We start from the raw sequence: 12,854 nt of genomic DNA, 5'->3' as shown, positions 1-12,854 counted from the left end.
CTGTGGGAATGGAGCTCAGAAAGCAAAGGGAGAGGAAATACAGAATCAGTCTAGAAAAACGGGTAGGGACCAAGTCCTGCAGAGCCCTTCCTACCCAAAGTGTGGTCAGCAGACCAGCAGCATCAGCATCACCTGAGCACTTATTAGAAATGCAGACTCTGCCCCACACGCAGAATCAGAATCAGCATTTTAACAAGATGCCCAGGTTATTCATGTACACATGAATGTTTGAGAAGCACTGGTATCAGCCATATTAAGTATTTTGTGTATCAGAAAGGAGACGTCTTTATTTTCCATGGCAGATAATTAAAAAATAGTTCCTATACTATTTTTTTAAATTGAAGTATAGATAATTTACAATATTTGTGTTACTTTCAAGTGTACAGCAAAGTGATTCAGTTGTGTGTGTGTATGTATACTCTCTTCTAGATTCTTTTCCATCGTAGGTTATTACAAGATAGTGAATATAGTTCCCTATGCTATACAGTAGGCCCTTGTTTACCTATTTTATATATAATAGTGTGTATATATTAATCCCAAACTCCTAATTTATCCCCCCCATCCCCTTTAGTAACCATTGTTTGTTTTCTATGTCTGTGAGTCTATTTCTGTTTTGTAAATAAGTTCATTTGTATCATTTTTAGATTCCACATATAAGTGGTACCATATATTTGTCTTTCTCTTTCTGACTTAATATGATAATCTCTAGGTCCATCCATGTTGCTGCAAATGGTATTATTTCATTCTTTTTCATGGCTGAGTAATATTCCATCTTCATTATCCATTCATCTGTTGATGCACATTTAGGTTGCTTCCATGTCTTGGCTATTGTAAATAGTGCTGCTATGAACATTGGGGTGCATGTATCTTTTCCAATTAGAGTTTTCTCTGGATATATGCCCAGGAGTGGGATTGCAGGATCACATGGTGACTCTGTTTTTAGTTTTTTAAGGAACCTCCATACCATTCTTCATAGTGGCTGCACCAATTTACATTCTCACCAACAATGTAGGAGCATTCCTGTTTCTTCACAGTCTCCAGCATTTACTGTTTGTAGACTTTTTAATGATGGCCATTCTGACTGGTGTGAGGTGATACCTTGTAGTTTTGATTTGCATTTCTCTAATAATTAGTGATATTGAGCATCTTTTCATGTGCCTGTTGGCCTTTTCATTGCCATCTATATGTCTTCTTTGGAGAAATGTTTATTTAGGTCTTCTGCCCATTTTTTGATTGGGTTGTTTGGGTTTTTTTTTTTTTTTGATACTGAGCTGTATGAGCTGTTTGTATATTTTGGAAATTAATCCCCTGTCAGTAGCATTGTTTGCAAATATTTTCTCACAGTCCATAAGTTGTCATTTTGTTTATGGGGTGTTTTTTTTGTTTGTTTTGTTTGTTTTGTTTTTTGCTGTGCAGAAGCTTTTAAGTTTAATTAGGTTTATTTTTGTTTTTATTTCAGTTACTCTAGGAGACAGATCCAAAATATACTACTGCAATTTATGTCAAAGAGTGTTCTGCCTCTGTTTTCTTCTAGGAGTTTAGGTCTTTAATCCATTTTGTGTTTATTTTTGTATATGGTGCCAGGGAATGTTCTAATTTCATTCCTTTACATGTAGCTGTCCAGTTTTTCCAGCACCACTTATTGACGAGACTTTCTTTTCCCCATTGTATATTCTTGCCTCCTTTCTCGTAGATGAATTGACCATAAGTGCATGGGTTTATTTCTGGGCTCTCTATTCTGTTCCCTTTGTCTATATGTTATATTTCTGTTTTTGTGCCAGTACCATATTGTTTTGATTACTGTAGCTTTGTAGTTATAGTCTGAAGTTGTCCCTCTACTATGTAATGATCATTTTAAAGGGATGTCAGGACTTGAACACAAGACTTTTCATTCTTTGAAACTTTCAGTCTGGTGGTAGTGTTGGTAGTGTTGGTAGTGGTAGTTGTTCAAAAAATGTTAAAGCTCAGTGGAAAGGCTATTAGGATATTTCCTAACATTTTATTCTGTGTCTACCACCTTCACAGGTACTTGTGCATTGTATTGTTTAGTGTGCAAGGCAACATGTTGGCCTTTCAACATTTAGTATTATATATTTCTTTTGGGTCCATTTTTATGTATACCACCACATTTGCCCTAATGTAGCTAACCAACTGAGTGGGAAACCTTCTAAGTGTTGTAGACCAGTCCATCTGTGAAAGAGAGAGCACTGGGAAAAAAAATCAGCTAACTATAAAAGATAATGGCAAGAGATCAGTTTGAATGTCTAGGTTATTAAACTGACAAATTTGTGAGGAGTGGGTAGAAACTACATGGGGTAGGGGAGGGCCCTAAAGAGACAGTGGTGGTTTTCAAAATTATTTTAGCTGCAAAACCCATGTTTCAATCAAAATCTATACAAAAGCTCAGTGGTATGCAGATGAGGATGTAAGGGGAACAGTGGGGTGGCACTCCATCTACTAGCCTTGCCCAAGTATAAAATTGGGGGTAGAGAAGGCTAGGAAATGCCAGGGCTTCAAGAAACACTGAAGACCCCTGGTGTAAACATAGCAGAGTGTGAGTTTTGGTATCAAGGAGACTTAGGCTCAAAGCCAAACTTTTCCATCTTATTAGTTATCTGATCTTGGGCAATCTACATAGTTTCACTGAGATTTACTTTTAATTTTTTCTTAAATCTCTAAATAGGAATAACGATACCTGCCTTATGGTGTGGTTTTGGTACTTACTAACATGTAAGATTAACATTCAGTAGGCTCTCCGTTAATGGTAACTCACACTAAGTTGTTTATGTTAGAAATAATATTCTTTCATAAATTCTGACAGGTCAGTTAGAATGATCTTACTGTGCTCCTAAGGAAAATCTCCTTGTTCATTTCATTTTACATCCCTGCTGCCAAGGGGAACTGGTGATCAGGTGGGTATATCTACCAGAGACAGAGCTCCTCACAGAAATTCTTAATGTTTTTCATAAAGAATTGTTTCAGCATTTCAGATAAGCTATTTGGCGACTTGGCTACTTTCTGATAGGAAAAATTGAGCTTATGATTTTTCTTAATTAGCCCATATGGACTTATGTAATTTTTTGCTTAGAGCTTTTTGTTCTTTCCCACATAGAGTGGCTGGAGTCAGCCTTATGCCCAGATACAGGGAATAAAGAAGGTATCCAGTTTCTTAGAGTCTGGTCTGTCCTATGCTTCATGTCTCCATTTTTAATTAAAAGATAAAATAAAGCTGAGCTAGAATATTGTTAATTAAAAAGAGAGGAAGCAGTAAAAGCAAACAACTACAGTGAAGAAACTAAACATCAATCACATAGATAAAATGGTTCAGTTTATGGACATAATGCTTCATCCAAATTAAAAATAATCTTGAAATAAAATGTGTTGAGTAAAAGTATAAGTATCATTGCATTGAATACTTTTTAAGAGAAGATAGAAAATAAAGGTCCCTAAAAGTCAGTATCATCAATATAGTATGCACAGTTTTGCCTTCAGCAGAGTCCTAGACATTACCTTCCATGCATAAGAAGAAGGAGGCCAACTAGCTGGTCCTTTCCCAGTTTCAGGAAGTTTTGGTTCTCCTTATCGTGCCAATTTATAAATAGTGCCTATATTCTACCCACTTGTTCTCTGAAGTTTCCATTTAGCACATGTAATTATTTCATTAAAAAATTTATTCATATGGTTTATAGCAGGTTTCACACAAAAAAATACCCCATGTAGTAGTAAAAGCCTTCTGTTATCACTATACTTAGGATGCTTTTTCACGTCTTCCAATGGAAGAAACTAATTCTTTTGGCCTGGCTTAGACTCATGATTTTTTTTTTTTTTTTTTAATGAGAATGAATGATATCTTTAGAAATAAGATGTGGTTGTAACAGGTTAGAAATGTTAGGAGTCATCACTGGTTGAAGGTGAGGCTGAAATGAATTAGTTTATAACTTTTCAGAAACATGTTGATTAAAAGAAGTATAATTTTCTTATTGTTCCTTGCACTGGAATATTTTGTCATTTTACTCCGTGGGAAGCTCATCAACTGAGTCTAAAATAACATAGTCATCTCTTACCTGGTTATTCAGCATTGCTGGTTTTTAAGTACATCTTTAGTTCTCAGATCTTTTGGCAGTAGTTTTATATTTTAAATCAATGTATAATTTAAGTACCATACATTACTTTTAAGTGCCTGACAGATGCATGATTTCCTTAATATTAAAGCTATGCTAAATTGATTTTCTGAGGAACCAAAGCATATTCCGCTTAGTACTATGTAAATACTAATCTTAGGAAGTGCTTAGAGATGAGATGAGGTGGTGATATCTATGCTGTTGAAAACAGCATAGGGAGAGGTAGTGTGTGTTTACATTGGTCTAGTTTCCTGGACTTTTTAAAAAGCTTTTTTAAAAGCTCTTTTTAATACTCTGACAATGTGTTGTAGTGGAAAGAGGACTGAACTAGCTATCAAGAGGTCTCACCTTCTGGCTGAGTGTGTCTCTTCTCTCTCAATCTCTTTTGTAGCTACTGAGGTTGCATGATTTCTGGGTTGCCCAATGTTACTTCCTAAAAGGATAACCAAAGACTTTCTGATTTCCATTTGCGCTAATCACTTCAAGTGCTCAGGAAATTTTTAAATAATTTTAACAGCACTAAGATGTTTGGTTGACCTTAAAATCCCATCTAGGAGTATACCTTAGCAATGCATGGGTAGTATAGTAAATTTAACTCTAAGGAAGGAACTGATAAGCCCAGGGAACTGTGATTCTAATATTGGTAATTATTAAATGGTGGGAACAACAAGTGATAGAATAATAGATACAGTATAATCCCACTTATACACCAAAAGAGCAAGAAAGAGAAATTTAAAATAGCAAATATCTGAATATTTATATATTTAAGAGAGGGGTATTTAGTTTGGGGGTGGGAGGGATGGGAGAGGGGGTAGATAAGGTACCTTCATTTATTATTCTGTATACATCTTTATTTGAATTCTTTAAATAAACACGTATTTATGTATTTTTTATAATTTAGGAGTATAAAATTTTATGTATAAATGTCTTTAGAATTTAGCAAATTTTACTATCTGAGTGGTCTGAATTTACTTTGAAAATCTTCATCAGGGAAAATAATTATTGAAGACTGGAAAGAAATTACAAGGAATCATCTCTTCTATAGTATACAGTGCAAGCATAGGAATTAAGCCATTATGATCTGTTAATTGATTTAATTTTTTCTTCAGACCTTCAAGACATTCCATATTCTGATTGGTGTGAGCAGACTATCCATAATCCCTTAGAAGTAGTTCCCTCTAAATTTTCGGGCATTTCTGGATGCAGTGATGGAGTGTCTCAAGAAGGATCAGCCAGCAGCACCAAAAGCACAGAATTGCTACTAGGTAAGTTTTCAGATTTAAATCCAAGCCCTGTATAACTATACTTAGTCTGTTGTTGTTGTAGATACATACTGTTAATTAAAGTTGTCTCATAACTATGACAAGTCAGTTTTACTGAGGTATGTTTAGATAACTGTTGCACCTATATCAGCTGCTGATACATACCCTCTTAGCTATCTGCTTTCATTAGAAAGAATTTTGCTCCCAAAATGATTGGCAGGTCATGTGCAATTTATCTCAGTTTTATATATTTGGTAGAGTTGAAAAAACAAATACCATGAGTTATAATACTTTTCTATTGTGATATAGATAAAATATTTTAATCTTCTCTTCAGGTGTTAAAACAATTCCAGATGATACACCAATGTGCCGTATACTCCTTCGCAAAGAAGTTCTGAGATTAGTCATTAATTTGAGTAGTTCAGTTTCAACTAAATGTCATGAAACTGGGCTTTTAACGTAAGTAAGCTATGAGCATGAGTATTCTTTGTTCTGCTTTTTATGGTGAAAAAGATATTTGAAATACTTCAAAAGTTAGACTAATTAGCTTACATCAGTGGTTCTCAACTGCATGGCATATCTGAGTGAGACTAGATTTTCTTTACATACGTCAACCAAACTAGCGTACGGTTACAAATTGAATGCAGAAGCAGGTATGTGAATCCAGCTGTCTTCTATTCAGCCAGACTTTAAAGAGATCTGTAAAAATGTAAAACAATACCAGTCTTCTCACTTTTTTAGTTTTGGAAAATATAGTTTTTTTTCATTAAAGTATATGTATTTATGTTAACATGTAATAATTTTATTTTTTAAATGAATTAATAAATATTTTGAAATTTTCTCAGTTTTACTTTCTTATATGGTAATTATTGATGGCTATCACCCACAAAAAATAAAATTTGTGGGGTTCTCAAGTAATTTTTAAGAAAGTAGGGGTATCCTGAGACCTTAAAGCTTAAGAAAAGCTGGCATACATAAAAATAAGTGATATTTTCTTGATTTAATTTTTCCCTATTTTTACTCCTTTCTTTTAATAAAAGTTGCAGAATTTTTATTGCTTTTCTAAATCACAGCAACATGATAAAAGAAAATTCAGGCAATCTTCAGCATCTTTGATTTGCACTATTTAAAGCAGTGGTCCTCAAAAAAAAAAAAAAATGCACCTCAGGGTCTCCTGTGGGGCTTTACAAAATAATAGTAACACAGATGCCAGGGTCCCACTGCAGACCTCCTGGTCAGAAGCTCTAAGTATAGTGTGTCCTTAATCTGTGCATTACCCCATACCACCACTGACTCTGAGATGCTCTGCCAGCTAAAAGCCACTGTTAAAGGTTGAAAGATATAGAGAGCGAGCCCAGTCAAGGATATTAATAATTTCAGTCTAACTTTAAAAACTTATTTCTATTTTAAAACTTAGTTTTGAAAATACTTGAGTTATCCTAGGCTGATAAATAAATTTTGTAATTTCTCATGCCAGTGATAAAGAATATTTCTAACTTTCCAAGAAGTATTTGTGTTTTTATCATTTTAAGAGATAATCCCAAACTTAAAATAGCTAATGTAAGTGTGAGGTAGGAATATTTACTATTTTATATTCTTATGCCATCACCCAGATGTACCACTTAATCAATATCTGGAGGAAAAAGATATTTAAAAAGTGATATTTTGAAAGAAAATAGCAAAGTCATTATTATAATTTTTATCACACCCTAGTCCTCTCTTCCGTTTTAGAATTAAGGAGAAGTACCCTCAGACATTTGATGACATATGCCTTTACTCTGAGGTTTCCCATTTGCTGTCACACTGCACATTTAGACTTCCATGTCGGAGGTTCATACAAGAATTATTTCAGGATGTACAGTTTTTACAGGTAAGTAGGATTTGTACTTTTGAACTTTATCTTTCAAAAATCTCTTTGAATTAAGTTAAAAGAGATTATATCTGTTGATACACTAGAAAGTCATTAATAATTTACCACTTCTTTTCTAGATGCATGAAGAAGCAGAGGCTGTCTTGGCAACACCACCAAAGCGACCTATAGTTGATACATCTGTTGAATCCTGACCTCATATTTATGATGTATATAGATGTATACTATATATATTCATATTTGTGGACTTCTAAAAGCCTCAGAAAATGCCGATTGACTGGGCAGCAAAGATAGGAGTATCTTCGCTACGCTGTTCCAGCAATTACTGGTACATGAGCAGTTGGAACTGCGGACTTCCCTAACCGAAACAACTTCCTCTCTCCCCCGTTGAGCCCTTTTAGGGGTTCATTGTTCATTACCACAGTTTTAAGAGTTTTAGTTACCATTGTATGCAAGAGCCAAGCACTGAATACCTACATAGGTTTTCTATTTTTTCATTTTAAGAGCATAATAACAGTGGAACAATAATAAGATATGCAGAAGCACCCTTCACACCGTTATTTCTGAATTCTTTTTTTAGGGTAAATATAAAGATGCCTTGTTTGTTAACTAATTTGTGGAAACTAGGAATCAGTGTCTCTGAGGGTGCATCCTATTAGCACAATGGGGTGTGCTGTAACTGCTGGTATTAGAGGGGGATCTTTGGCCCTTCCACTTTTTTCTTCATGTTTATAACACTACTTCAGAGGTTTGTAGCCTCACAGCGAAAGAAGAGCCTCAACAACCAGGACTTATAAATTATTTTTACATTACTAGACTTACATAAAGTTTCTTGTTTTCCATCTCTTCAGTTTTGTTGCAATGTGTTATTGTAGGCTATTTGAACTAATTAAGGTTTTTCACTACAGTTCCTGATTAAAATCAGAAAAATTATTTTATAATTCAAAGTATTTTCCATTCATAGAATGCATATATTTTCAGTGGACTTCCATTTTCATCAGCTTCCCATATCACCATTTTAAACCGTAACTTGAACAAGCACTATTAATTTAGACCTAAAGCAAAAGAAAGCATTAAATAAAATCTTGCATCTCTTGAGGAAAAGATAAGTTTGCCTACAATTTATACATTCCATGGGAAAAGAAAAGCCATAGTTCCTTTTAAAAAATCATTAATGAAACTTACTATTACGATTAAAAATTGTAGTGAAAAGCCTTAAGTACCAAATTTTAAAGCAGCAGTAATTTAATTTTTATATCAGTGTTCTTGTTTTGCACAAACTAAATGCAGTGATAGGTGAGTTTATGAATGAGTACAGTAATTGCCTTTATCACATTTGCAAAATTAAGTTGATGAGGGCAAGGTTTTGTTTATTTGTGTGTTTAATTTGTGTATGTCTAAAAATATTTGGAAATCTTTACAGGAATTAAACATATATGCAAATTTGTATATAAAAAAGCATGGCCATCCTCATTAGAATGCTTGTAAATGAAAGGATTATCTTTTTTGAGGTCTATATATAAATAGAAAAAAAAATCCAGCTGGACTGATTAGGACCCCTTTTTTAATTCATTTGTTTAGACCATTTTTACAGTTATGCATCAACTCTGACACAGTCATAGTACATGGATTAATATCTTCCCATATTACAGATCCTTTTTATAATGGGCTTGTTCTTTGAGATCTCTGTAAAGAACCCTGTGAACTAGAAAACGTAACTCACAGAGATTTTTTTTTTTTTTTAAATATACTGGCACTGAAAGTTCCAATTGGGATGAAGCATTTCATCTCACTTCATAACACCTCTTTGACTGCACTTCAGTGAATTGTTCTTATGTGCACTGTGTAGCAACTTACCTTATAACAAAGCAGATAAGGGCTGTAAGCTTCTGCTTATGTTAAAAAGTGGTTCTTCAGATTTTCTTTCATAAAATCCAATTGAAGATAAAAGAAATGCTTTTTTTTTTAACTTTAATTTATCACTGAACCCAAGTGTTTATTTAAATGTTAACAGTACTTCTAAGAACGTTGCCTGTCACCTTGGTCTTTGGTCTTGGATGATTAAACTGCCTTCCGGAGAACCAAATGTCAGAGATACTAGACCAAATAGTGATTAAAAACTCCAAAGGAGGTGATGTAGTAATCTTATGAATAATGGGATTAACATATTTTAGACATTCATTTTAAACACTACCTCAGTTAATATAAAATCTGTGGTTTAATCCCTCAAAAGTTAACAGTAAATTTTTTGTTACACACACACACACACACACACACACACACACTCACTCACTCACTCACTCACTCACTCACTCATCCCTGGACCCCACCTCACTCATTCATCCTGAAATGAAGTCTTCATTACTATTAGCCTGAACAGTTTTTTTGATTATTACTTTGAAAGATGTGTGTATATATCATAATATTTGCCTATAGCACTTAGTTTGGGGAGACAGAGCTTTGTGGTTCTCAGTAATCTAAGAAAAAAAGATGTCTATACTTAAATGTATACTGCTATTTGGTTTATCCATGTTTCACTGACAGGTCTAATATGTTTCCTTTAAGTACTTATTTGTATAAAAGTAGACTTCTATGATGAAAAATGCTCACATGCGGTGCCAAGTGATTTACTTAAGTGTTTAAAATATTAAATTATAGCAGAAAAGGTTAGGAATGTTGTCAGTGGTAATAGAAATAATTGAGAAAAGCACCTATATGTAATAGATATTACCAGACTATAAAATACCAAAATAATGTCAATACTGTAGTTTTCCAAGATTTTAGAATTAATCTTAGTCCATATAAATTTGTACTACTGGTAATTATTGAATAATTTGGAGGAATTTGGGCAGTTGTGCTGGTTGTAAACTGTGAATTTCTAATTGTAAAGTGAATTGTCATTTCTAATTGAAATTTTTTTCAAGAACAGATTTCAGCTTCACATACTAATAAGTAAATACTGATAAATACGGAAATTAGAAATTAGTATTTGTAATTAAATATGGTCTAAAATTTCTTATACTTTTACTTCCTATTTATGCTTAGATAGACTTGAGGAGGGAAAAAGTCTTTTCTCCCTAATAAAAAATTTTCTAATGAAGATTGGTAGCATAAGGGCATTCTGTAAGACATTGACTTTGAAAGAGGCTCTTTGAAGTTATATACTTTATTATGGTAGTTACTCTAACATCAGGTGCATAAGTCCTTTTGAAATGGGGTGGCTTTAATAGTTTTGAGCTCTTTTATCCAGAGCTTGAGGTAGTTAAAGCTGAGTTTTTCTGGGCATATTACAATGGCAGAGTGTTCAGCAGTGAGGTGGGAATGCTTATTTAGATTTGTCTCCTGCTATTTATATAAATTTTTTTTCTTTCCATTCAGAGGATGCCTTTTATTCCCACATTAAAGCACAGATCATTAAGCAATAAAAAGCAATCAAATTGTCATCCAAATTATAACTGCAGTTACTTTTGCATGGTAAGAGTGAGGTGCTAATTTTGTGTGAGAGGAGCGTTGTAAACTACCTTGGGAAAGGTCCTTTGGAAGTAAGGTTTTTCCCCTTTTGTCCTATGCTTCCAGTTTGGTCTCAAATTCACACTCCATTGAACATGGGAAAAAAGAATTAATTGAGAGAGTTTTATGAGAAGAGCTGTTGGAGTAAAAGAACATTTCACATTTTCCAAAATGTAAGTTGGGAAAGGTCTCCCTTGTCTCCCCATTCAGGGAATACATTATTACCAGCTTCATTTCAAGAGTATCACTACAGTGAGAGTTTGATTATAAAAGCATACCGGTAAAATTAATAGCAGTGCTTATCAGACAATATTGAAATCTGTGAGAATCTTTCTTGGAGCATTTGTTTTTTCTTTTAGTTTTAGGTTCCCAGGGTAGTTTTCATTCATAGTAGTGTTTTATGACTCACACAGAATGTGGATTTTCTCCCCTTTAGAGTATTTTTGTAATATAGGTGGATAGCTATGCCACAGCATGCATAAATTGCACATTTTGTTTGACCTTCTTTATAAAATATTTAATTTGAAAAATATAATTTATGCCAAAAAAGTATATCTTGTAATTTTGCCACTAAATAGGTTGATTTAGCACAAAATGCAAAGTCTTGGGGCAAAGGAGGGGGGAGATTAAAACTTTCATAGATAATAGTTGAAAATGTTCCATTATTGGCCTGTCAGAAACCCTAAAGCTGCATTGTAAAACAAATGGTGTAAATTAGTTTTGAAAAGTGGTAAGGGATTGTGAAAAAAATCTGACTTAATGCTCCCTAACCACAAAATTTTCTTTTTTATTTAGTAATACGCTGCTACATATTTGGAGGTTCTGGTGTTTGTAGGTCACTGAACAGACATTGAAATCTGATTTATATTGTATAACTGTAACATAGAAAGAAAAAGTATTTATATATTTTCCGTAAGAATATTTCATTGAGTTGTGTATAATTTAAATAAGGTTTGTCCTCTAATGGTTTTGCTCACCTTGATTTTTTTTTGTGGTTTTCTTGTTTTTGTATAATGTGTACAGTTTTATGTCAAGGGCATTAAAAGCCTCCTGAAGCATAATCTTATCAAAGGGATACATTCTTAATAAAATGTACTTAAAAATTCTTAAACTTGTGTCATTCTATTTGAAATTTTAAAACCATCAGTGTTGATTTATGTACCACTGAGGCTGGTAAAACTGACTTTTAGGTACCATAGATAAGAATCTGGTTCAGTAACACATAGCGGCTTGTTCCAAATGTTTTAAAATAGCTATTTATACTTTCTAAACACTTCATAATCTAATCAAATATCTTTACAGTTTTTATTTTTTAACTGCAGTTTATTGTAAAGGGTTTGAAAAAGTGGATCGATCTATAGAACAATTCTGATTCTTTTAGTGATTAATATACAAAATGAGCAATGATGGTATGATGGTAACTTTTCTGTATAAGCTATTTGATTTCTCACAGAAACTGGCCTGGATCAGGTAAGCTAACCTACAGCCACCTAGTGGCAAAAGAAAATACCACAAGGGGAATTACAAGCCTGGAGAATAAAATTCAATGTCAAAGCTAGGGTCTGTTACAGTTGATTAAATGTGGTAAAATGTATTCAGAAATAGATTTGTTTTGGATAGTTTGGTTTTTAAGCACATGTGTATCATTTTCATATTGCCTTCTACTATTGTTTTTCAACAAAAACATAGTTGGCCCCCAAATAAACTAAAAGCACACTTAATCATCATCACCTCTGAAAACTGTGATGATATAGCTGAACTTCAGACAGTTTGTTTCATTTTTTTAAACTCTTTGGTATATAAAGTACTGTCCTAGAGAAAGAAAAATATCCTATGATATCCCTTATGTGTGGAATCTAAAAAGAAACGATACAAATGAACTTATTTACAAAACAGAAACAGACTCACAGAGGACTAACTTATGGTTACCAGGGGGGAAGGGTGTGGAAGGAGGGATAGTTAGGAAGTTTGGGATCGACATGTACACACTGCTATGTTTAAAATAACCAACAGGGACAGGGAACTCTGTTCAGTGGCAACCTGGCAGCCTGGATGGGAGGGAAGTTTGGGGGAGAATGTATACATGTATAG

General features: G+C 33.7%; 1 protein-coding gene across 4 annotated transcripts in view; it reads left to right on the top strand.

Annotated features, from left to right (window-relative positions):
* RICTOR (RPTOR independent companion of MTOR complex 2) overlaps window positions 1–11,874 on the top strand; it is a 127,680-nt gene extending 115,806 nt beyond the window's left edge. For all 4 annotated transcript variants that reach the window (XM_067730559.1, XM_067730557.1, XM_067730558.1 and 1 more), the window contains 4 exons: window positions 5,231–5,386; window positions 5,719–5,842; window positions 7,115–7,253; window positions 7,373–11,874. In XM_067730559.1, the coding sequence (XP_067586660.1) occupies window positions 5,231–5,386; window positions 5,719–5,842; window positions 7,115–7,253; window positions 7,373–7,447 (494 nt within the window). In that variant the 3' untranslated portion in view covers window positions 7,448–11,874. The remainder of the gene's footprint in view (window positions 1–5,230; window positions 5,387–5,718; window positions 5,843–7,114; window positions 7,254–7,372) is intronic.
* The last annotated feature ends 980 nt before the right edge of the window (window positions 11,875–12,854 follow it).

The sequence above is a fragment of the Pseudorca crassidens genome, chromosome 3 (genome assembly GCF_039906515.1).
Source record: "Pseudorca crassidens isolate mPseCra1 chromosome 3, mPseCra1.hap1, whole genome shotgun sequence".
In the NCBI taxonomy this organism is placed as follows: Eukaryota; Metazoa; Chordata; class Mammalia; order Artiodactyla; family Delphinidae; genus Pseudorca; species Pseudorca crassidens.
The sequence above is the reverse complement of the archived record's forward strand: the minus strand, read 5'-3'. Positions and strand labels throughout refer to the sequence as shown.